Raw genomic sequence first — 24,047 nt, 5'->3', positions numbered from 1 at the left:
GCATATAGTCTCACAAGGGGTCTGAGGATCTCATCTCTGTACCTAATGTCAGGCTACTACATGGAGGACTGTGCGGCCCCCCAAAGAAATGCCACCCCACTCCATTACGGACCCACCGCCAAACCGGTCATGCTGAAGGATGTTGCAGGCAGATCGCTCTCCACAGCGTCTCCAGACTCTGTCACATGTGCTCAGCGTGAACTGGCTTTCATCTGTGAAGAGCACAGGGCGCCAGTGGCAAATTTGCCAATCCTAGTGTTCTGTGGCAAATGCCAAGTGTCCTGCACAGTGTAGGGGTGTGAGCACAACCCATCTGTGGACGTCGGGCATTCAGACCATCCTCATGGAGTTGGTTTCTAACAAGTGTGTGCAGACATATGCACATTTGAGGCCTGCTGGAGGTCAATTTGCAGGGCTTTGGCAGTGCTCCTCCTTACACAAAGGCTGAGGTAGCTGTCCTGCTGCTGGGTTGTTGCCCTCCTACGGCCCCTTCCACATCTCCTGTTGTACTGGCCTGTCTTCTGGTAGCACCTCCAGGCTCTGGATACACTGACAGGCACAGCAAGCCTTCTTGCCACAGCTCGCATAGATGTGCCATTCTGGTTGAGCTGCACTACCTGAGCCACTTGTGTGGGTTGTAGAGTCCGTCTCATGCTACGAGTTTTAAAGCACAACCAACATTCAAAAGTGACCAAAACATCAGCCAGAAAGCATTGGTACTGAGATGTGGTCTGTGGTCCCCACCTGCAGAACCACTCCTTTATTGAGTGTGTCTTGTTAATTGCCAATTTTCATGTGTTGTCTATTCCATTTGCACAACAGCATGTGCAAACAGTGTTGCTTCCTAAGTGGACAGTTTGAATTTACAGAAGTTTGATTTACATGGAGTTTTATTCTGTTGTTTAAGTGTTCCCTTTATTTTTTTTGAGCAGTGTATATTTACTACCTTTGAAATGGGATCGCATCCCGAACCCACATCTTTCTCCCGAACATGACGACTGATTTAATCTGAAGGCCTGCCATTTATAGCACAGGTGGTCAACGGATCACAGCTTCAAGTCTCCTAAGGGGACTATTAAAGAAAAGTTAAAACAGAGTTCAAATAACCTCATTAAAAATAAAAACAATTAAACAATAAAAACAAGTTATAAAACGAGATATAAAAATGTATTAACACACATTTAGTATTGCTGCATTCGTGAACAAAGTCAGATCAAAATATAAAATGAATCCGATTAGTAAACGACGTATCGAGAGAGAAATATATCAAAAGCCTGAATTTATTGGTCACCATAACACAGCAAAAAGAGGTGATTAAAATATCGTATCTACCCCAAAACGGTTTCCATAAAACCATCAGCTCAGAGTGCAAAAAAATAGGCCCTCGCCCAGCCCCAGAAAAAATGAATATCGCTATTTTCGATAAGCGGGAAAAAAAAAAAAAAAATGTACGAATTTTAGATTTTTTCTTCCCCACCACTTAAAAACAATAAAAAAAAACAATGTTTGGTATCTGCATAATCGTACCATCCTGGAGAATCATATTGCTAGGTCAGTTGTGCCACAAAGTGAGGCTGGTGAATAAAACCTAAAAAAAAAAAAAAAAAATTGTGAAATTGCATTTTTTACTTCCAATTTTTTTCCTGCTTTCCAGTGCATCACATGATAAAATGTATATAGTCTCATTCAAAAGAACAACTTGTCCCACAAAAAACAAGCCCTGTTACGCGCACTGTCACTGATGTGATGGCTCTCAAAGGCAGCCAGCGATACACTGACAGGAGGTAATCGCTCCTGCAGTGTACCACTGAGCTGCCGTGAGATTCACAGCTGTGGGGTCACGCTGACATCCCTGACCCCGCAGCACTTTGACGGACGGTCTTACCAACGGTAGCGTTACCGCCAATAACCATCATGCCGGTATTTCACACACTGTCACACAGTTGACAGTGTGGGAAACACGACAGGAAGCTAGTAAAAACGCAAAAAAAAACCTCAGCAAATCCACAAAAATTTTATATCTGTATTTGTGCTGCGGATTTGACTGACTCAATTGATGTTAATGGGTGAAAAAAAGCTGAAGAAACGCACCAAGAATTGACATGCAGCAGAGAAAAAAAAACAAAAAAAAACACCACACTGCAAATACTCAAGGAAAGTTACTGACAGTGTGCACACTTCAGGATGGTCATTGAATTAACTTGCATAAGGATTCCATAACGTTTTTGGCCCATTTACTTGTGGAAAAACGCTGCGAAAACAAAATAAAAAATGCACTGCACACAGCCTAAGGCTGTGTGCATACGTTGAATAAAATTTCTGCACCATTTAGCTCTTGGAAGGAAAAATGCAAAAATGTGTGTTTCTGCCAGCTTTTTTTGCCCGATTTCAGTGACGTCAATGGTGAAAAATATAAGGCAAAAAAGCAGAGAATTGACATTTTCTGCACCAAATCTTCAAGTCAAAAATGCTCAACGTGTTCAGGTTTCTTTTTCACTTTGCTGGCATCAGAATTGCTTTCTGTTTTGTTAACAGAACAGCGGCAAAAATGCAACGTCTCCAGGGTAGATACAGCATTTTGATAGATTATTCTGGAAATATATATTTTTCCATTTGTCAATTAGTTCATAAATTTCATATTTTGATAGTTCTTACTTTTTACAGATGTGAATACACCATATGTATATTTAAAATGTATTTTTAATACGAGGGCAATTCAAACTTTTTTTTAATTTCCACTTTTCATTTGAAAGATCGCTAGTACTATATACAGCAATACCATAGTACTGCTGTGTACAGCAAAAATCAGTGTCCTATGAAAGCCATAAAGATTGCCAGTGACAATTAACAAGTTAACAGCCGAAGGCAGAGATCCTGTGCCCTCAACAAAAGTAGGGAGCGACATCATAGGTCAGTAAGGGGTTAAAAGTAAGAGGAGACTTCATGTTACAGAAAAAGACATCATGGATTTGAGGACAGACTGCCATCCAGCTACAGCTATGGCTGATTGGGATTTAATACAGATCCTCCACAATCCTATTGACTTATAATTAAATCTGTCAGTTTCACTTGTTTTTTTATGGCTTAAAATAGCACAGCGGAAAACGATCTACATCTCAGGGGCTACAGAAAAAAGCAAACTAAATTGCGGGTGTGAACAAAGCATTTGCACTGAAACATTAGATCAAACATACTAATTTGTGTACATTGGGGCATATTTAACAACACACTAATTCTTATACCATGCAAACTAAGACTGGAAAATCTTAAAATATGTCAACTTTATCAGCGATTTGATAAATCTGTCTAATTTTAATACGGTCTAGCCAAATTTAAAACACCTACTACTTTATGCTAGAAATGTGAGCAACAATTGTTAGCAACAATCAGTTGCATATTAAGCCATACCCCTGTTCCAGCAAGCTCACGCCAACTAGTTGGACAAGTTGTAAATGGCATCTAAATTACGGTACATCAATAATATGGTGCAAGTCATTAAAAAAGGGGTTTGTTTTTTTTTTCCCGTTTTTTTACAAATTGCACCAGAAACGGGCACACTTAGCTTGACAAATAAGGCCCATTGCGTCTGAGCCCTATACTTTCTGCAATCAGTGAATATGCGGCATATGCCACTGTATGCTTCTAGAATATAGAGGGTAGAACAGGGCACAGGGTTTGCTGCCCTCCATTAGCCAAAAACGCCTAATGATCATAATATGGTCACACCTATTCTATTTTGCACAGATGAAAAATAAATATACACACACAAAACATTCCCTTAACCATTCCCAAATAACGTCATCCTATTGAATTTGCTTTTCAACATAAAGGGTCAGATAGCAGCAATTATATTCATAAATGATCCAGAAAAAAAAAATTATAATATATTATATATACGGCACTCACCATGGTGGCTTGAGTGAAAAGTCCTTTATTTCGTGATCATCTTCAATGGTAAGGTGCATCAGCATGCAGGGAGGAGAGGATGATGGTTCTCTCCTTGCATGCCTCTGCCCACTAATGCCCCTTACCATCAGATTTAATAGTCATGAAATAAAGGACTTGTCATTCAAGCTGCCATGGTGAGTGCCGCATACTTTTTTCTGAATCATTTATATCTACATGTCGATATTTGCGGAGCACCTCCAAATTGGACATTTATGCTAATAAAGGCTCTATAATCTGGCTCAACTCCTCCGTATAATGGATTATATGTTTTAACACTGGTGATACTATTCACATTTCTTTGTGGCTTAGAGACTATTTATTATATTCATAATGATCCACATCAGTCATCAATTCTAAAGACCTGGATAACTTTGGGCCCTCTTTTTCTTTTAGAAACAACTGAGCTCAACTCAAACTCTGTAGTGGATCTGCCATGTTCCATTTTAGTACAGAGGTACTACCCTTTGTATAGGACACCTACAAATTGGGCACAGTTGATTTGGCAGAGCCTGATAACACAGAAAGCAGCAGCACACATGTCCACAAGTCAAGAATACACAATTCCGTAATCTTGAAATGCAGATTACACATAGTCTTTCAGGTGATGACTCATCTTCAGGTAAGGGAGAATCCAATTGCACGTCATCATTTCTTCTGCTTTTCTCTTGGTGTCTTTGATAGGCCCGATAAAATGCAATGCAGAGGAGAAGAACCCCCAGAGCTCCGCACAACAAAGCCCCTTCTCTCCAAAGACATGCTATGGATTCTTGTTCATGTAATATATCCTCATATCCCCAAAGGGATAAGAAATATTCACATCCTTTTTCTGGAGGTTGTAAAGCAATTACCCCATCTTTGCTTAATACGAGTTTTCCCAGTCCAGTAAGTACGGCTCCCACTGGAAGGATCTCCTCTGTTTCTAACAAGCCAGTGGGCTTTTCTCCACTCAAGTAATGTCCCAGGAGCTCACAAAGGCTCAGCGAAGCAGAATGAAACCGCTCATAAACGGTTTCCAAAGTCAGACCAGATGCAGTCAATGGATCACATACAAGTACAGACCCATCACCGTCTTCCAGTGGATGCAAATGGAATGGAACTGACCTCACAGTCGTGAAAAGTACTCGCGCGTATTCACTCCTGAGAAAATATGACACAATACCCAATAAATAACCAATCATTTAATATACAGAATTATGAAAAAAGGACTGCTGCATATTTGTCACACTAAGATATTTCTCATCTTTGGGCTTGATACAGGTGACAGAGCACTGAAGAAATGACTCTGCTCCAATGTTCAACTTTCTTCTAATACTATGGAAGTTCATCCTAGTCATCTGCATCAATGTTCACATAGTACCTAACTTTATTGAAACAGATAAGTAAAATGAGTACTTGGTCGCCGTCTCTGTATCAAGGCCAAATTGCCAAAAAATAGATTACAGCAATGGAGACACTGGAGCCTCTACGTGCTTGTAAAGGTGGAACTCATAAGGCAGCCGCACATGCCAGTTTCGGCGTGTCCGGACAACAAACTAATGTTTATTGGGAGGGGTGTTCTCTCACCCAAAGCTTAAACCCCTCAAAATTCAGAACATATGCCTGCTCAGAACATCCATGGTTGCATGTACATGGGTGTGGGTGGGATGTAGGCTAAACTGTAAGGCTACTTTCACACTAGTGTCGGATTTGGCCCGTCGCATTGCGTCGGGCCGAGATTCCGACGCTAGCGTTTTATGCGCCGCACAACGGATGCATTTATCCGGCGCATCCGCTGCCCCATTGTGAGGTGCAGGGAGGTGGGGGCGGAGTTCCGGCCACGCATGCGCGGTCGGAAAAAGCGGTCCGTCGGCAGCAAAAAACGTTACATTTAACGTTTTTTGCTCCCGGCGGTCCACCACAACACGGCGCAACCGTCGCACGACGGTTGCGACGTGTGTCAATACGTCGCAATGCGTCGGTAATGTTACTCTATGGGGCAAAAACGCATCCTCCAAACAACTTTGCAGGATGCATTTTTCCCCTAAACGACGCATTGCGACGTATTAAAAAAAACCGCCAGTGTGAAAGTAGCCTTAGCCATCTAATGTGCATAGCCATTATTCCGTCTTTTCAAACTATTTCACAATATACTAATATTCAAAAGTATCCACAATTATTAATTTGTATTCACTATCAAATGCAAATGGAGTAATATATATATATATAAAAATATAACGTTTAATATTTCTTTATATTAAAAACAAAGCAGCCTATTTTGTTCTTTCACTTTGTTAGGCAGGTTCTGTTTAAGTGATTTCTTGATTGAGAACAAGTGTGGCAGTAATCAGGCCTGGGTGTGGCTAGGGAATTTAAACACTGCTTTGCAAAAATATAATTTAACTGGTTTATATTTTATGGGGATGGCAACAGCTTTTTAATACAGGGCCCTGTAGATTTGGATTTCTTTTTTCCTTAATAAACACCTGCATTTTGTGTACTTGTGTTATCTTTGTATAATATTTAAATTTGTTTGGTGATCCAAAACATTTAAGTGTGACAAACATGCAAAATAATAGGAAATCAGGAAAGGGGCAAACACTTTCACACAACTGTATATGCCTATGATGTTACCAAGTTAAGAGTCAGGAGACCCAAGGCCAGCCCATGCATAGTTTTAGTTAGGACAGTGAAATGCAGAAGAATGAAACCAGCTATACCAAGATGGTCAACAACTAAATTTTGGGTACACAACCTGTGAGAGACGTGTCATGTGGTTAAGATGGATTGTCTGCTTTGGCTTCTACCTGAAGGGTCTGCTTCAAATATATTAAATAAAACCAATCTGCTGTATCTGTGCGTTGTAGTTTGATAGAGGTGGAGGCCCTTCGGTCAAGGTTTCGTCTATCAACTAGTGTGAACTGATGCTACAAAAGTGTTGTTCTTGCTTTTAAAAATAAAAAGCAGCATTTCAATTTACAGTTCCAGACCATTTTCGAAAGCTGGGTGTTATCATAATTAGTGCGGTATTCGAGCCTTAAGAACGTTGCTTCGTCAAACCACAAACAACCTCCTTTCAGTTGAGAGAATTTTCTCACCAGCTTTTAGTGAGGCTGTTCCAGAATAGACGGTGTTCCACCATCTGGTTTTTTTGAATTACTGCTAGAAGATGTGGATGATTCTGGCTGCAAAGAGGAGTACCTGCAGCTACCACCCTTCCTGTGATAGAAACACAGTATTTAGACATACGTACACAAATGTACTAGTACATGATCATCTAAAAAAAAAAAAAAGCCAGACTAGCAGAGTTGTGTTAACACCCAAGTAAAATCCAGTGTCTTAGGCGGCTGTGATACTCAATTGTTAACACTTCTCAGTCTTTCTAATAAAATGCCTTTAGAAAGATTTACAATGGGAAGATGGAAGAGGCAGCACATCTAAAAAGGTAGATAAAAAAGTGATTTATTTAATCTTGTAAGAATTACAATATGAACAATAGTGTGCAAAGATTTAGGAAATTCTAGAAAAATACTGCAAATTAAAAAGGATTTAAAAAATTAAAAAAAAGTGCTTGTATTTTGTTAATTGAGAAAAACAAAGTGAACAAACAATAGAAATCAAATCAATATTTCATGTGACCGTCCTTTACCTTCAAAACAGCATCAAATCAACAATTCTTCTAGGTACACTTGCAGGGTTTTTTTTAATGGTTTTATTGAAGTTTTAAGTTATAATCAACAAAAGACAGACAACCTGGCAACCCACATTTGGATTGTTCAGAGAATTTCATAAAACGTTTGTACAATGAATACTGAATGCACAAACCACATTCAACTATTGTAAACAACTTACCGTATTTTTCGGACTATAAGACGCACCCCAAATTTTGGGGTAGAAAATAGACTACTATTTTATAAAAATCTTTTTTTCTGTCTTATTGTCTGAATTTAAGGTATCTTACCTGAGAGCTGGCGGTGGTACAGCGGTGGTCACAGAATGCAAGGTCCCTTCATCAGGAAGCCAGCAGAAGTGGGGTAATGCTGCATTCCCGGGGGTGCGATTCCGCGGGTCCGGTGTCGACGGTGAGGCAGAGCTGGAGCAGGGTCCCATCCTCAAGATGCCGGCGGCGGCAGAGGTGTGGCGATGCTGCAGTGGTGGGCGGTGCGTTGTGCACTTGAGCAGGGTCCCTTCTTCAGTATGCCTGAGGCAGAAGTGTGGCAGTGCCACAGCCCGATGTCCACAGTGAGCAGAGTGCATCACCGGTTTTCCTGCAGCCATTTTCCTGAAGCAGAGTGCCGCCGAAATTTCAATCTGGGCACGTACGGTCTCCAATGGCCATTTTACTGAAGCCTACAGCGGCTCACGGCTTCAGGAAGATGGCCGCAGGGAAACCGGTGATGCACTCAGCTCACCGTGGACACTGGGCCGCGGCGCCGCCACATTTCTGCCGCTCGCATCCTGAAGATGGGACCCTGCTCAGGTACACTCTGCACCATCCACCGCTGCAGCATCGCCACACCTGTGCCGCAACCCCCTGGTAAGCCTGTGCTCACACTATAAGACAAACCCCCATTTTCCTCCCAAATTGTTTTGGGGAAAAGTGAATAATATAGTCCAAAAAATATGGTATTTGAAAATGTAAAAAAAGATGTGTAACAACAAAGAGGATAAAGAAAAGGAAAACCAACGAGGCAACAAGGAGGGAGGAGAGTGTCTATGGCTTCCTGCAAGTTTTAGAATTTCAAAGCGCATTAGGTAGGTTATATGGGCAGGTCATCAAGCATCTCCCTTTATATGTACCAGGTTGTATTGCAAAAATGTGTCTTGATTTTATTCTGGATATTAAAGGGCAGAGCAGCAGACACTTTCCCCATGGATTTAACGTGAACCTGTCAGCTGGATTGTGCTCAGTAACCTACAGTGTCAGGTTGGTGCCGTTCTACTGATTAAAATAACACCTTAGTAGATGAAATTCATCTTCTGGTCATTTAATTGCAGTTTTCAGTTAATGAGACTCTCATGCTCTGGGGTGGCCTGTGTGTGGGGGGCCTTATGTGGTGATATGCTTACATATGCATCTGTATGGCTTATGACAGGTCACTGATCCCTCAGTGACCTGACCCTTATTTTACATACTGCATATAATACGGTTTGAAAAAAAAAAAAATTCACATTCATCAGGCTGAAGCCTGCGCTGTAGCACGATGCGGTGGTTAATATGCCCGTTTTCATTTTATTTAGTCATAGTTTTGTTTGAAAAAAAGAAAATAGAATCAGACTTACTGGTAATTTCTAGGAGTCTTCCACAACAGCATAGGAGGTTGTCTCCACACCCTGAAGGGTGACAGGAAGCACACAGAGGTTAAAAGCCCCTCCTACTCGCCAGTGTCTTTCCTGTCCCCCATGGGGCACAGAGAGGTTGACGTATGCTGTAGGGCCGGTGACTGCAGCGTACCGTTTTTACTTAAATCGGGCAGTAGTGGTTGTGGGTTCGGCCCTCCTCCTCAGTTCTGCTCCCGTCACCAGCTGTGGCCTCGGGACCTACTCGCCAGTGGTTTATAAATGAACACCATAGCGCTGGTTACCTTTAAGCTCCTTGGAATACTCCAAGGATCATAGGGAGGGAATTAGTGCTGTCGAAGAAGGTTCCTAGAAACCGAATTACCGTCTCAGATATAGCCTTTTTGATCCAACTCGAGATGGTGCTTTTGGCCACCTTTCTCCCTTTATTCAGACCCGATGGATGTACAGATTTTGGTCAATTCTCCAAGGACTGGCTTGTTCTAGGTAGTATAGGATGGTACGCTGAACATCGAGGGTATGGAATTCCTCCTCTTTTGGATTGGCTGGATATTGGCAGAAGGAGGGGAGGACGATTTCTTGAAACCAGTAGAAATCGAACACAACTTTAGGAAGGAAGGATGGATTCAAGATGAAGGACTATAGTAATTTCTTATTAAATAAGGTTCTCTTATTGATAAAGCCTGTAATTCTCCTACATGCCTTTCCGTGGTGATAGCAGCAAGAAAAGCAGCTTTGTATGCAAGAAATTAAGGGAGTGCAGGAAGACAGGAGTTCAAATGGAGGCCGTGTGAGCCCTTTGAGGACTATATTTAAGTCCCAAGGAGGGACAACAGTCCGCCTTCTGGGAAGCGATCTGAGAGCTGAAGTTATGAATCTCAATCCAACGGTGGTTGGCCAAATCCTGATCGAACATGAAACTTAGGGCGGAAACCTGAACCTTCAGAGTACTAGGTTTAAGGCCAAGATCTAGCCCTTTCTGTAGGAAATCCAACACTTGCGGAATATTTGGATGGAATGGATCAGGCAGATTCAGGGGACAGAAGGATGAAAACTTCTTCTATACCTTACTATATATAGCATTCGTAACTGGCTTCCTAGATCTCTGTAGGGTAGAAATTTCTGTGTCTGAAATCACTCTAGCTTTTAGCACCTGGGCCTCAGTAACCAGGTAGTTAGATTCAATATTTCAGTTTCTGGATGAAGAAGGGGTCCTTGTAAAAGAAGGTCGGCTTCGACCGGTAGATGAACTGGGCCATTTATATGCAGCTCGACAATAAGGTTGAACCAACTTCTCTTAAGCCACACTGGGACCACCAGGATGGTTGGGACCCAATCATACCAGATCTTCTGAAGAGTCTTTGCCAACATTGGGATTGGTGGAAAGGCGTACCGAAAGCTCCATTTCTGAGCAAAGGCATCCACTGCCCTGGCGTTGTCCCTGGGACTCAGGGAGAAAAAGGCTTCTACCTGGGTGTTTTGACCAAAGGCAAGTAAGTCGATTTTGGGTAGGCCCCACTTGTTTACCAACATCTCGAAGACCCTTCTGTTCAGGCTCCATTCACCTGGTTGTATGTCCTGCCAGCTTAGGAAATCTGCCTGAAAATTGGAGGATCCCTTTAGATGGACCACCGTCAGGGAGAGAAGGTGCTTTTCGGCCCAACAGAATATTCGACCTGAAATGCCCTTTAAGCTGTTGAACCTTGAGCTCCCCTGGTGTTTGAGGTGGGCTACTGCAGTCATGCTGTCCGAATAAATTCTGAGTTGACATCCAGAGACTAGATTGCTTGCGGCCAGGAGAGCCTCCTCCACCGCTTTCAGTTCCATGAAGTTGGAGGATTCCTTTTTCTTCAAGTGAAAATCTGTGTTTTAATTCAGACCCACATGGCATGCGACGTTTCGGCTCATCCAGAGTCGAAACGTCGCCTGCCATGTGGGTCTGAATTAAAACACAGATTTTCACTTGAAGAAAAAGGAGTGCTGCCTTATTTTTTCTTCATTTTGGATTTATGCATAGTGGATGGATTGCAATTAAGGCCTGTGCACCCGAAAGGCATTTATAGTGTGCTGCTTCAGATCTCTAACTATCTATATATCTATACCGTGTTAGCCAGTGGATAGAATAATAATTGGAATCAAGAGTTTTTAATGGCTGACTGAGAAGATGGTAATAAATTGCAAGCCTTTAAGGCTACTCAGGCCTCTTCATCAGACAGAAAATGTTTACACTATAGGGGCAATATATACCTATATCACGTGAAATATATGTTGAATTTTACTTATGGGGACCCCAGTGAAAACAAGTAAAGTGAGTGGAAACCACTCAAAAGCAGTGAAGAACCAACCACCAGAGCTAGGGATCTAATTCCAAGAAAGAGACATGTCAAGGATATACATATAATCACAATATTTCTTTATTTGTAATTGAAAGTCCACCTTTTTTCATTTTGTTGTGCTGTTTTCCTTTTTTTATATTTTAACCACCTACAATAGTGGTTTGGAAAGCTTTGCACGTCTTTTCAAAGGTAGTATTTTGATGCTGTTCCTTTTTTCATTCTTTATTTGTAATGGTAATAGCATATATAAATGTGCACATATTGGAGGGATATAAAAAACATAATCACAGAGATAAAAATCACAAAAATATGGATAAAAATCTGAGTAGATATAAGGTATGCCAAAAAAAGGGTGGTTAACCCCTTCCCGACCTGTGACAGCGTAGGCGTCATGAAAGTCGGTGCCAATCCGACCTGTGACGCATATGCTGTGTCACAGAAAGATCGCGTCCCTGCAGGCCGGGTGAAAGGGTTAACTCCCATTTCACCCGATCTGCAGGGACAGGGGGAGTGGTAGTTTAGCCCAGGGGGGGTGGCTTCACCCCCCCGTGGCTACGATCGCTCTGATTGGCTGTTGAAAGTGAAACTGCCAATCAGAGCGATTTGTAATATTTCACCTAAAAAACTGGTGAAATATTACAATCCAGCCATGGCCGATGCTGCAATATCATCGGCCATGGCTGGAAATACTAATGTGCCCCCACCCCACCGATCGCCCCCCCAGCCCCCCAATCTGTGGTCCGCTCCCCTCCGTCCTGTGCGCCGCTCCCCCGTCCTCCTGTCCGCTCCCCCCGTGCTCCAGTCAACCCCCCCCCCGCACAGCGATCCCCCCCCCTGCACAGCGATCCCCCACCCCGTGCTCCAATCCACCCGCACTCACACCGATCCTCATCCGTGCTCCGACGTCCCCCACCCAGTGCTCCGACGCCTCCCCCCCCCGTGCTCCGACGCCTCCCCCCCGTGCTCCGACGCCCCCCCGTGCCCTGATCTCCCCCCCCCCTTATACTTACCGAGCCTGCCGGTGTCCGTCTTCTTTCCTGGGCGCCGCCATCCTCCAAAATGGCGGGCGCATGTGCAGTGCGCCCGCCGAATCTGCCGGCCGGCAGATTCGTTCCAGAGTGAATTTTGATCACTGAGATATAACCTATCTCAGTGATCAAAATAAAAAAAATAGTAAATGACCCCCCCCTTTGTCACCCCCATAGGTAGGGACAATAAAAAAAATAAAGAATTTTTTTTTTTTCACTAAGGTTGGAGGTAGGGTTAGGGGTAGGGTTAGGGGTAGGGGTCGGGATATGCACACGTATTCTGGTCCTCTGCGGATTTTTCCGCAGAGGATTTGATAAATCCGCAGTGCTAAACCGCTGTGGATTTACCGCGGTTTTTCTGCGCATTTCACTGCGGTTTTACAACTGCGATTTTCTATTGGAGCAGTTGTAAAACCGCTGCGGAATCCGCAGAAAGAAGTGACGTGCTGCAGAATGTAAACCGCTGCGTTTCCGTGCTGTTTTTCTGCAGCATGTGTACAGCGATTTTTGTTTCCCATAGGTTTACATTGAACTGTAAACTCATGGGAAACTGCTGCGGATCCGCAGTGTTTTCCGCAGCATGTGCACATACCTTTAGAATTAGGCTATGTGCACACGGTGCGGATTGGCCGCTGCGGATTCGCAGCAGTGTTCCATCAGGTTTACAGTACCATGTAAACATATGGAAAACCAAATCCGCTGTGCCCATGGTGCGGAAAATACCGCGCGGGAACGCTGCGTTGTATTTTCCGCAGCATGTCAATTCTTTGTGCGGATTCCGCAGCGTTTTACACCTGTTCCTCAATAGGAATCCGCAGGTGAAATCCGCACAAAAAACACTGGCAATCCGCGGAAAATCCGCAGGTAAAACGCAGTGCCTTTTACCCGCGCATTTTTCAAAAATGGTGCTGAAAAATCTCATACGAATCCGCAACGTTGGCACATAGCCTTAGGGTTGGAATTAGGGTTGTGGTTAGGGGTGTGTTGGGGTTAGGGTTGTGATTAGGGTTACGGCTACAGTTGGGATAAGGTTTAGGGGTGTGTTGGGGTTAGTGTTGGAGTTAGAATTGAGGGGTTTCCACTGTTTAGGCACATCAGGGGGTCTTCAAACGCAACATGGCGCCACCATTGATTCCAGCCAATCTTGTATTCAAAAAGTCAAATGGTGCTCCCTCACTTCCGAGCCCCGACGTGTGCCCAAACAGTGGTTTACCCCCACATATGGGGTACCAGCATACTCAGGACAAACTGCGCAACAATTACTGGGGTCCAATTTCTCCTGTTACCCTTGAGAAAATAAAAAATTGCTTGCTAAAACATCATTTTTGAGGAAAGAAAAATGATTTTTTATTTTCACGGCTCTGCGTTGTAAACGTCTGTGAAGCACTTGGGGGTTCAAAGTGCTCACCACATATCTAGATAATTTCATTTTGGGGTCTAGTTTCCGAAATGGGGTCACTTGTGGGGGGTTTCTACTGTTTAGGCACACCAGGGGCTCTGCAAACGCAACGTGACGCCCGCAGACCATTCCATCAAAGTCTGCATTTCAAAAGTCACTACTTCCCTTCTGAGCCCCGACGTGTGCCCAAACAGTGGTTTACCCCCACATGTGGGGTATCACCGTACTCAGGAGAAACTGGACAACAAATATTGGGGTCAAATTTCTCCTGTTACCTTTGGGAAAATTAAAAAATTCTGGGCTAAAAAATTATTTTTGAGGAAAGAAAACGTATTTATTATTTTCACTGCTCTGTGTTATGAACTTCTGTGAAGCACTTGGGGGTTCAAAGTGCTCACCTCACATCTAGATAAGTTCCTTTCGGGGTCTAGTTTCCAAAATGGGGTCACTTGTGGGGGGTTTCTACTGTTTAGCCACATCAGGGGCTCTGCAAACGCAACGTGACGCCCGCAGAGCATTCCATCAAAGTCTGCATTTCAAAACGTCACTACTTCACTTCCGAGCCCCAGCATGTGCCTAAACAGTGGTTTACCCCCACATATGGGGTATCAGCGTACTCAGGAGAAACTGGACAACAACTTTTGGGGTCAAATTTCTCCTGTTACCCTTGGGAAAATAAAAAATTGCGGGCTAAAAAATCATTTTTGAGAAAATAAATTTTTTATTTTATTTTCATGGCTCTGCGTTATAAACTTCTGTGAAGCACTTGAGGGTTCAAAGTGCTCACCACACATCTAGATTAGTTCCTTTGGGGGTCTAGTATCCAAAATGGGGTCATTTGTGGGGGATCTCCAATGTTTAGGCACATAGGGGCTCTCCAAACGCGACATGGTGTCCGCTAATGATTGGAGCTAAATTTCCATTTAAAAAGCCAAATGGCGTGCCTTCCCTTCTGAGCCCTGCCGTGCGCCCAAACAGTGGTTTACCCCCACATATGGGGTATCTGCGTACTCAGGACAAACTGGACAACAACATTTGTGGTCCAATTTCTCCTATTATCCTTGGCAAAATAGGAAATTCCAGGCTAAAAAATCATTTTTGAGAAAAGAAAAATTATTTTTTATTTTCATGGCTCTGCATTATAAACTTCTGTGAAGCACCTGGGGGTTCAAAGTGCTCACTAGGCATCTAGATAAGTTCCTTGGGGGGTCCAGTTTCCAAAATGGGGTCACTTGTGGGGGAGCTCCAATGTTTAGGCACACAGGGTCTCTCCAAACGCGACATGGTGTCCGCTAACGATGGAAATAATTTTTCATTCAAAAAGTCAAATGGCGCTCCTTCCCCTCCGAGCCTTACCATGTGCCCAAACAGTGGTTTACCCCCACATGTGAGGTATAGGTGTACTCAGGAGAAATTGCCCAACAAATTTTAGGATCCATTTTATCCTGTTGTCCATCTGAAAATGAAAAAATTGAGGCGAAAATAATTTTTTTGTGAAAAAAAAAAGTACTTTTTCATTTTTACAGATCAATTTGTGAAGCACCTGGGGGTTTAAAGGGCTCACTAGGCATCTAGATAAGTTCCTTGGGGGGTCCAGTTTCCAAAATGGGGTCACTTGTGGGGGGAGCTCCAATTTTTAGGCACACGGGGTCTCTCCAAACGTGACATGGTGTCCGCTAAAGAGTGCAGCCAATTTTTCATTCAAAAAGTCAGTCAAATGGCGCTCCTTCCCTTCCAAGCCCTGCCGTGCGCCCAAACAGTGGTTTACCCCCACATATGAGGCATCAGCGTACTCAGGACAAATTGGACAACAACTTTCGTTGTTCAGTTTCTCCTTTTACCATTGGGAAAATAAAAAAATTGTTGCTGAAAAATCATTTTTGTGACTAAAAAGTTAAATGTTAATTTTTTCCTTCCATGTTGCTTCTGCTGCTGTGAAGCACCTGAAGGGTTAATAAACTTCTTGAATGTGGTTTTGTGCACCTTGAGGGGTGCAGTTTTTAGAATGGTGTCACTTTTGGGTATTTTCAGCCATATAGACCCCTCAAACTGACTTCAAATGTGAGGTGGTCCCTAAAAAAAAAAAAATGGTTTTGTAAATTTCGTTGTAAAAATGAGAAATCGCTGGTCAAATTTTAACCCTTATAACTTCCTAGCAAAAAAAAAATTTTGTTTCCAAAATTGAGCTGATGTAAAGTAGACGTGTGGGAAATGTTATTTATTAACTATTTTGTGTCACATAACTCTCTGGTTTAACAGAATAAAAATTCAAAATGTGAATATTGCGAAATTTTCAAAATTTTCGCCAAATTTCCGTTTTTATCACAATTAAACACAGAATTTATTGACCTAAATTTACCACTAACATGAAGCCCAATATGTCACGAAAAAACAATCTCAGAACCGCTAGGATCCATTGAAGCGTTCCTGAGTTATTACCTCATAAAGGGACACTGGTCAGAATTGCAAAAAACGGCAAGGTCTTTAAGGTCAAAATAGGCTGGGTCATGAAGGGGTTAATATCAGGACTCTCAAAAATCCGGGGTAAAAAATAATGTGTACCACAAGTGCTAAAAAGGATAAAAAAAAAAAATCAAAAGTGAGCGTATAACACTAAATGTCTATGGGGTTTTAGATAAAGCAACCCATGGTATAATATAATCAGGCCACATGGCCAACCACCATATAAAAAAGTGCAACGCGCAAACAACAATGTGGTAGAGAACCAGGAAGTAACAATGTGCAAAATAGCAATATGTAAACAAGGGGGTGATAAGGGGAGATGATTAAAAGAGTACCTGTACCTTAATGGCGACACTAGATCCAACCAAAGCGCGTTTCGGATATAAAATCCTTCGTCAGGGGGTGGCAGATGTAGAGTACAAGGGATTTATATATCTAACTGACTTCAGACGCCATTGTGTAGGGCGGCGCAGGTGCCGACAGTCAAGCCCGGAGATCCCCACCCACGACGTCACATGGTCGGACGCACAGGAGCAGAGTACCTGGCGTTGCCAAGACCACAGAGACGCCAGGAGCAGGGACAAGCAGACCGCTGAGGACGCATGCGCACAACTTCGGCGTGCTGATGTGAGTAAGGAGTGGAGGGGGCCAGATCTGACTCACCAAGTGGGGTGTGGCTCACCCATAGTCTATTGTAAAAGGGGAAGGACAATCTCAGAGCTGCAACTAGCCTGCTATATGGCCAGATCTGTAATGTAATATAAGAAAAGGGCACTATATAAGTAATATTAGTACACCCATAATGTGTTGATAACAAGGTATAACTATAATGATGAAGGAATGGAACATGCAATGACGCTAGAACAAAAAAGTGTATGTATGTGCATCAGGAAGTCCTGGATGAACAAATTGTTCTAAAGGGGGCAAAAGTAAAGGTACCTTCACACTCAGCGACGCTGCAGCGATACCAACAACGATGTCGATCGCTGCAACGTCGCTGTTTGGTCGCTGGAGAGCTGTCACACAGACAGCTCTCCAGCGACCAACGATCCCGAAGTCCCCGGTAACCAGGGTAAACATCGGGTTATTATGCGCAGGGCCGCGCTTAGTAACCCGATGTGTACTATGGTTACCAGCGTAAACGTTAAAAAAACAAACACTACATACTTACCTTCCGCTGTCCTCCCTCTGCTTTCCTCTGCACTGTCAGCGCCGGTCAGCCGGAAAGCAGAGCGGTGACGTCACCGCTGTGCTTTCCGGCTGGCCGGCGCCGACACAGGATGCAGGAGGAGTGCAGAGAAGCACAGCGCCGGGGACAGACAGCTGAAGGTAAGTATGTAGTGTTTGTTATTTTAACGTTTACGCTGGTAACCAGGGTAAACATCGGGTTACTAAGCACGGCCCTGCGCTTAGTAACCCGATGTTTACCCTGGTTACCAGTGAAGACATCGCTGAATCGGCGTCACACACGCCGATCCAGCGATGTCAGCGGGAGTTCTGGACTTTCCTCAGCGACCAACGATCTCCCAGCAGGGGCCTGATCGTTGGTCGCTGTCTCACATAACGATTTTCTTAACGATATCGTTGCTATGTCACAAAAAGCAACGATATTGTTAACTATATCGTTATGTGTGACGGTACCTTAAGATAAGGTGTACTAATTGATTGGTTACAGAAGCAACATATATATGCTACTCCTGATATGTGGAAAAGACAAAAAAAGAACAAAGAAAGATATGAGAAAATATAATATATTGTACATTGAAGTATAATAAATAATGATATATTAATTAAGCTGCTCACCAGAACCTAACCAGAAAAACATAATTAGAAAATGTATACATATACATCAGGAGGTACTGGATGAGCATGACAGTAAAAAAGTGTATAATAGCCCACTGAATATACAAAAAGGTGCCTAAAAAAATAATCACTGCAGATGAATACTACTGAATTTATACAAAGAAGAGATTATAAACATAACAAAAACAGGGATATGATCCCATAAATCATAAGCCATGTCATCAACCTCCATAACAAGAGTGGTAATTATGCCATAACATGCATCAGGGGGTACAGGATGAATACATTTAGGATAGATAAGCCACAGATTTGAGCAAAAATGTAGAAAAAAAAAAAAACTAAATGTGTATATCAAGTGACATTAAAGTATTAACCCTTATAATATGCATCAGGAGGTACTGGATGAATAGATTAAGAAAACTAGAAAAAATAGGGAAAAAATATATATATAATAAATACTCCAGTCATGGTTCAATAATAACACAATAAGACTCCTGAATGTGTAGATGTGTAACCTCTTCATCAGGCATAGACTAAAAGGTACCTTCACACTGAGCAACTTTACAAACGAGAACGACAACGATCCGTGACGTTGCAGCGTCCTGGATAGCGATCTCGTTGTGTTTGAGACGCAGCAGCGATCTGGATCCTGCTGTGACATCGCTGGTCATAGCTGAAAGTCCAGAACTTTATTTGGTCGTCAAGTCGGCGTTATTCGTCATGTTTGACAGCAAAAGCAACGATGCCTGCAATGTTTCTTCATGGAGCGAACAACCAGCGAGAACAATAAGTACGTCACTGGATCGCTCCTGCATTGTTCTGGAGTTGCTGTGTTTGACATTTCTACAGCGACCTAACAGCGACGCTCCAGCGATCTAGTTTAGGTCGGATCGTTGTCTATATCGCTGGAGCGTCGCTAAATGTGACGGTACCTTTATACATCTGAAGAACCAGACCCCAATCAGACGACAATAAAACATTCACTCCTTATCTACGAACTGTTCCAATATTTATGGACACAACTGTTTATCACTCTCCCATATGACAGTTCTGTGCTGTGTTGTGTATAAATATGTGATTCTTTAGATGTTGTATTAGTCTATGCCTGATGAAGAGGTCTGAGTAGTCTCGAAAGCTTGCAATTTGTTACCATCTTTTCAGTTAGCCATTAAAAAGGTATCAACCACTGAGGACTCAATTCCAAATATTATTCTGCTTATTCTCTGACCCAGAGACCATGGAAAGGAGTGCGAGATAATATGGCACCCCAGCCTCGTTTGCTGGCATCGGATGTTATTGTAACCAGGGGATATTGTGATCGATTCACACCCCTACAAAGATTTCTGGTGCTCAACCACCACGCTAGACAGGCTCTTACATGTTCGGGAGGGTGTACTCTTGTTAGAGAGCTGGGATTCCCGTTCCACGTCTTGAGGATGTGGGCTTGGTGAACTCTAGAGTGGGCCTGGGCCTAGGATACGGAGTGAATGCAGGTCGTCATGGAGCCTAGTACTGACATTGCTTCCCGAAGAGTAGGGGATCTTTGTTTCCTGAAACTTGTATAGTCAGGCGATGGTCTTCTGGAAGAAACGACATCTGCTTCCCAGAGTCTAACAGGACCCACAGAAACTTAGTTGTTTTGGCGGGCTAAAGCTGGGACTTCTTTAGGCTGCCGTCACACTAGTAGTATTTGGTCAGTATTTTACATCAGTATTTGCAAGCCAAAACCAGGAATGGGTGATAAATGCAGAAGTGGTGCATATGTTTCTATTATCCTTTTCCTCTAACTGTTCCACTCCTGGTTTTGGCTTAGGCTAGGGTCACATTGCGTTAGTGCAATCCGTTTAGCGCTAGCGGATTGCGCTAACGCAATGTTTTCTATGGGGCTGCGGTCGGGGTCGCGGTAACGTCCCCGCTCTCGCAGATCCCCGATCTGCGAGCGGGGAACGGACCGCGGGTGCGCCTCGGACCCTGCAAGCAGCGTCCGCGGCGCGCCAGGAATCATCGGCGCGTCGCTAGCGCGTGCCGAACATGGCACGCGCTAGTGAAGCGCGTTCCCATTGCCTTCAATGGGCGCGTTAACGGCCGCGTTGCACGGCGTTAATTTCGCCGTGCAACGCTGTCCGTTTAACGCGGTCCCATAACGCAATGGGAACCCAGCCTTACAAATACTGATGTAAAATACTGACCGAATACTGCTAGTGTGACGGCAGCCTTAGATTTGGCAGCCAACCCAGCGATCACACGATATCGAGAGTTTTTGATATGTGGTTTCTGAGAATCTGAGCAGAGGGACCGACAACTAGCAAATCATCCAGATAAGGAACTATTCAGACTCCTTGTTTCCAGATATATGAAACGGCCTCTGCCATTATTTTGGAAAAAACTCTCGGCGCCGAAGAGATGCCAAAGGGGAGCACGTTGAACTGGAAGTGCTTCATCTGCTGATTTTGCAGTACCGCAAACTTCAAGTATTTCCTGTGTCGAGGATGGACTGGAACATGGAAGAAGGCATCGTTGAGATCTATTGCTGCCATGAAGAAATGTGGGCCCATCAGGGGAATGGCAGACTTCACCGATTCCATCTTGAATCTGCGGTAGAAGATGTGCTGATTGAGATTTTTTAGCTTTATAATAATGCGTGCCTCCCCTGAAGGTTTCTTCAACAAGAAAAGACGAGAGTAGTGGCCTGTTTGACCTTAGGAGATCCTGGAGACCTGTCATCAGAATGGTTTGGGCTCCCTGAGATGGAAGGGAGGTGACACAGACCCGGAGGAGGGGAGGATTCGAACTAAAAAAAAAAAAAAAAAAAAACACCAGTACACAGGCAGAGATGCTTACCTGTCCAAGGCCTCCAACAATTGCACTAGCCAAGGTGCAGCGGACTCAAGTTAAGATGGCAGATACACAGGTGCAATAATACCGATAAGGCAGCCACCCTACAATCAGGAATTGGCCACTTGGTGCACCTGTGCAAACAAATAAGTCTGTATGTGGCGTGTTCACACAGAAATGCAAAGTATATGGCTCAAAGCCTATTAATGACACCATATAGCGGGCTAACCATAATGCATCCTGTGTGAACAGAGGCCACAGTATACAGAGCCATCTAGGGCCCAGCCGCACCCTGGAAAAATATACAGTGCACCAAAAAACAATGTATGCAAGGTATTGGTCGATATTATGGCCACAATATTTAGGCCATGTGCACACGTACAGTATTTTTTGCGGTTTTTTCGCTATAAAAACGCGAAAAAAACGCTTACATATGCCTCCTATTATTTACAATGTATTCCGCATTTTGTGTGCAAATGTTGCATTTTTTTTTCCGCGGAAAAAAAAAAAAAAAAAAATCGCATCGCGGAAAAAAAAAAGCAACATGTTCATTAAATTTGCGGAATTGCGGTGACTCCGCACACCTAGGAATGCATTGATCTGTTTACTTTCCGCATGGGGCTGTGCACACCATGCGGGAAGTAAGCAGATTATGTGCGGTTGGTACCCAGGGTGGAGGAAAGCATTAAGCTAGTTACTGGTAGCGGCATTTTTCGGAGGCCCATGACAGCACTACGAGAGAGGGGATCCGCCCTTCAGGAACAGGAAACCTACAGATACAAAAGGGCGGCACCTCTCCCCATGCATCAGTTGTATTTCAGAGCCTGAGAGGACTACCGCGGTTAGTGGCACACAAATATACTGTACATTATATACAGTTTATATACAAACATAATCTATCGTACTAGAAACCACACGTGAGATATATCTATCTCATTATATACATTATAGGAAGTGCAACCCCCACGTGAAAAGGGAGGGAACTAAGGGTGCTGTCATGGGCCTCCGAAAAATGCCGCTACCAGTAAGTAGCTTAATGCTTTATTCGGACTCCCATGACAGCACTACGAGAGAATTACAGAGATGTAAACTACCTTAGGGAGGGACTATAGCCTGTAGCACCCTTAACCCGAAGGTGAGATCAGAGGAGAACCCCAAGTCCAACCGATAATGTTTAAAAAAAGGTGGAAGGGGAAGACCACGTAGCTGCCTTACATATCTGGTCGATCGATACTCCAGATCTTTCCGCCCAGGATGTAGCCGTGGCCCGGGTGGAATGTGCCCTCAGATTCTGCGGAGCCGGACCTCCACCTGCAGTATAAGCCAGAGAGATAGCCTCCCTAATCCACTTCGCTAGTGTGTACTTCGAAACTCTAAGCCCTTTCCTAGGACCTTGGAAGGATAAAAATAACGCATTCTCTCTCTTCCAAGCATCAGTGACTGCGATATACTCTAATAGGCATCTCCTAACATCCAAAGTATGGAGTAGCTCCTCCTTAGGATTAGAAGGATTAGGGAGAAATGATGGTAGAACTATCTCCTGAGATCTGTGAAAATCTGAGGCTACCTTTGGTAAATAAGCTGGGTCCGGTCTGAGGACTACTCTGTCTTGTAAAAACTCTGTATAAGGGGAAAGCCTAGAAAGAGCTTGTATGTCTCCTACCCTACGAGCAGATGTTATTGCCACTAAAAATGCGGTTTTGAGGGATAATAATTTAACAGAGGCTGAATGTAAAGGCTCAAACGGTTCCCTAGTCAAAGCTGAAAGGACTAGGTTGAGATCCCAAGGTACCGATCTATTCTTGTGTATAGGTCTAGCTCTACTAGATGCTTTAATAAATCTTGATACCCAATAGTTATTAGCAATGTTACAAGAAAACAGGGCCCCCAGGGCTGAGACTTGTACTTTTAGCGTACTTGTAGATAGATTTAGCTCTAGCCCCTTCTGCAGGAATTCTAAAATCTGGTTGATTGGTATTCCTTCTTCAATATTAAAACTTGAAGAGGCCAGGAACTTTCTCCAAGTTCTAGAGTAGATTTTAGTTGTTATATGTTTCCTACTCTTCATAAGGGTATCAATTAGATTTGGGGAAAAACCTCTGTTCTTTAACAATGACCTCTCAAAAACCATGCCGTCAAATGGAGACCCTTCACTTGTGGATGGCTGATCGGACCTTGATGAAGTAAGTCCGGAATGTCCGGAAGTACCCAGGGGTCTTCCACTGACATGGTCCTGAGCCAGGAAAACCAGGCCCTTCTGGGCCAGAACGGAGCGATCAGTATGATTCTCGCTTGATCCTCCCTTATCTTTCTGACCACCAGAGGCAATAGGCCCAGCGAGGGGGAACGCATAAGCCAACCGGAAATCCCACCTGATCAGGAAGTCATCCACTGCCAGCGGATATTCCCTGAGATTTAGGGAACAGAATTTTTTTGTTTTTCTGTTGTCCTTGGTGGCAAATAAGTCCACCTCTGGATGACCCCACATGCGGACAATCTGGTTGAAGATTTCTGTGTTCAGAGACCATTCTCCTTGTCTTAAGGTGTTTCGACTTAGAAAGTCTGCTGTTATATTTTCTTTCCCTTTTATATGTAATGCGGTTATAGAAAATGGTTCTCTGCTGTCTGGAGCAGGTGGTCCGCTACTTCCATCCGGGACTCGGAGCCTGTTCCACCCTGGTGATTCACGTAGGCCACTGCCACCTGGTTGTCGGAGAGGACTTTGACATGGTGACCCTGTAGATATACGAGGAGTTCCTTAATTGAGAGTTCAATTGCCATCAACTCCCTCTGATTGGAAGAGGCTGATATTTGGGGGTCCCATAGACCCTGAACTACGACGTCACCCATGTGTGCCCCCCACCCCGTGGGGCTGGCGTCCGTTGTGATTACCCGAGTCACCCAGGGAACTCCTGCTGACAGATTGTCTTTCTCTAGCCACCATCTAAGAGATGCAAG

General features: G+C 43.7%; 1 protein-coding gene across 3 annotated transcripts in view; it reads right to left on the bottom strand.

Annotated features, from left to right (window-relative positions):
* Positions 1-1,145: 1,145 nt before the first annotated feature.
* LOC138638003 (mitochondrial ubiquitin ligase activator of nfkb 1-A-like) overlaps positions 1,146-24,047 on the bottom strand; it is a 43,532-nt gene continuing 20,630 nt past the window's right edge. The window contains exons 3-4 of one of the 3 annotated variants that reach the window (XM_069726951.1): positions 7,023-7,143; positions 1,146-5,085 (exon numbers count right to left, since the gene is read on the bottom strand). In XM_069726951.1, the coding sequence (XP_069583052.1) occupies positions 4,392-5,085; positions 7,023-7,143 (815 nt within the window). In that variant the 3' untranslated portion in view covers positions 1,146-4,391. Of the gene's footprint in view, positions 5,086-7,022; positions 7,144-20,928; positions 21,046-24,047 lie in introns of those variants that run through there. The other 2 variants (XM_069726953.1, XM_069726952.1) reach the window with 2 other exon arrangements.

Source organism: Ranitomeya imitator, chromosome 5, assembly GCF_032444005.1.
Source record: "Ranitomeya imitator isolate aRanImi1 chromosome 5, aRanImi1.pri, whole genome shotgun sequence".
Classification (NCBI taxonomy): domain Eukaryota; kingdom Metazoa; phylum Chordata; class Amphibia; order Anura; family Dendrobatidae; genus Ranitomeya; species Ranitomeya imitator.
Note: the sequence above shows the minus strand (reverse complement) of the source record. Positions and strands in the feature narration are given on the sequence as shown.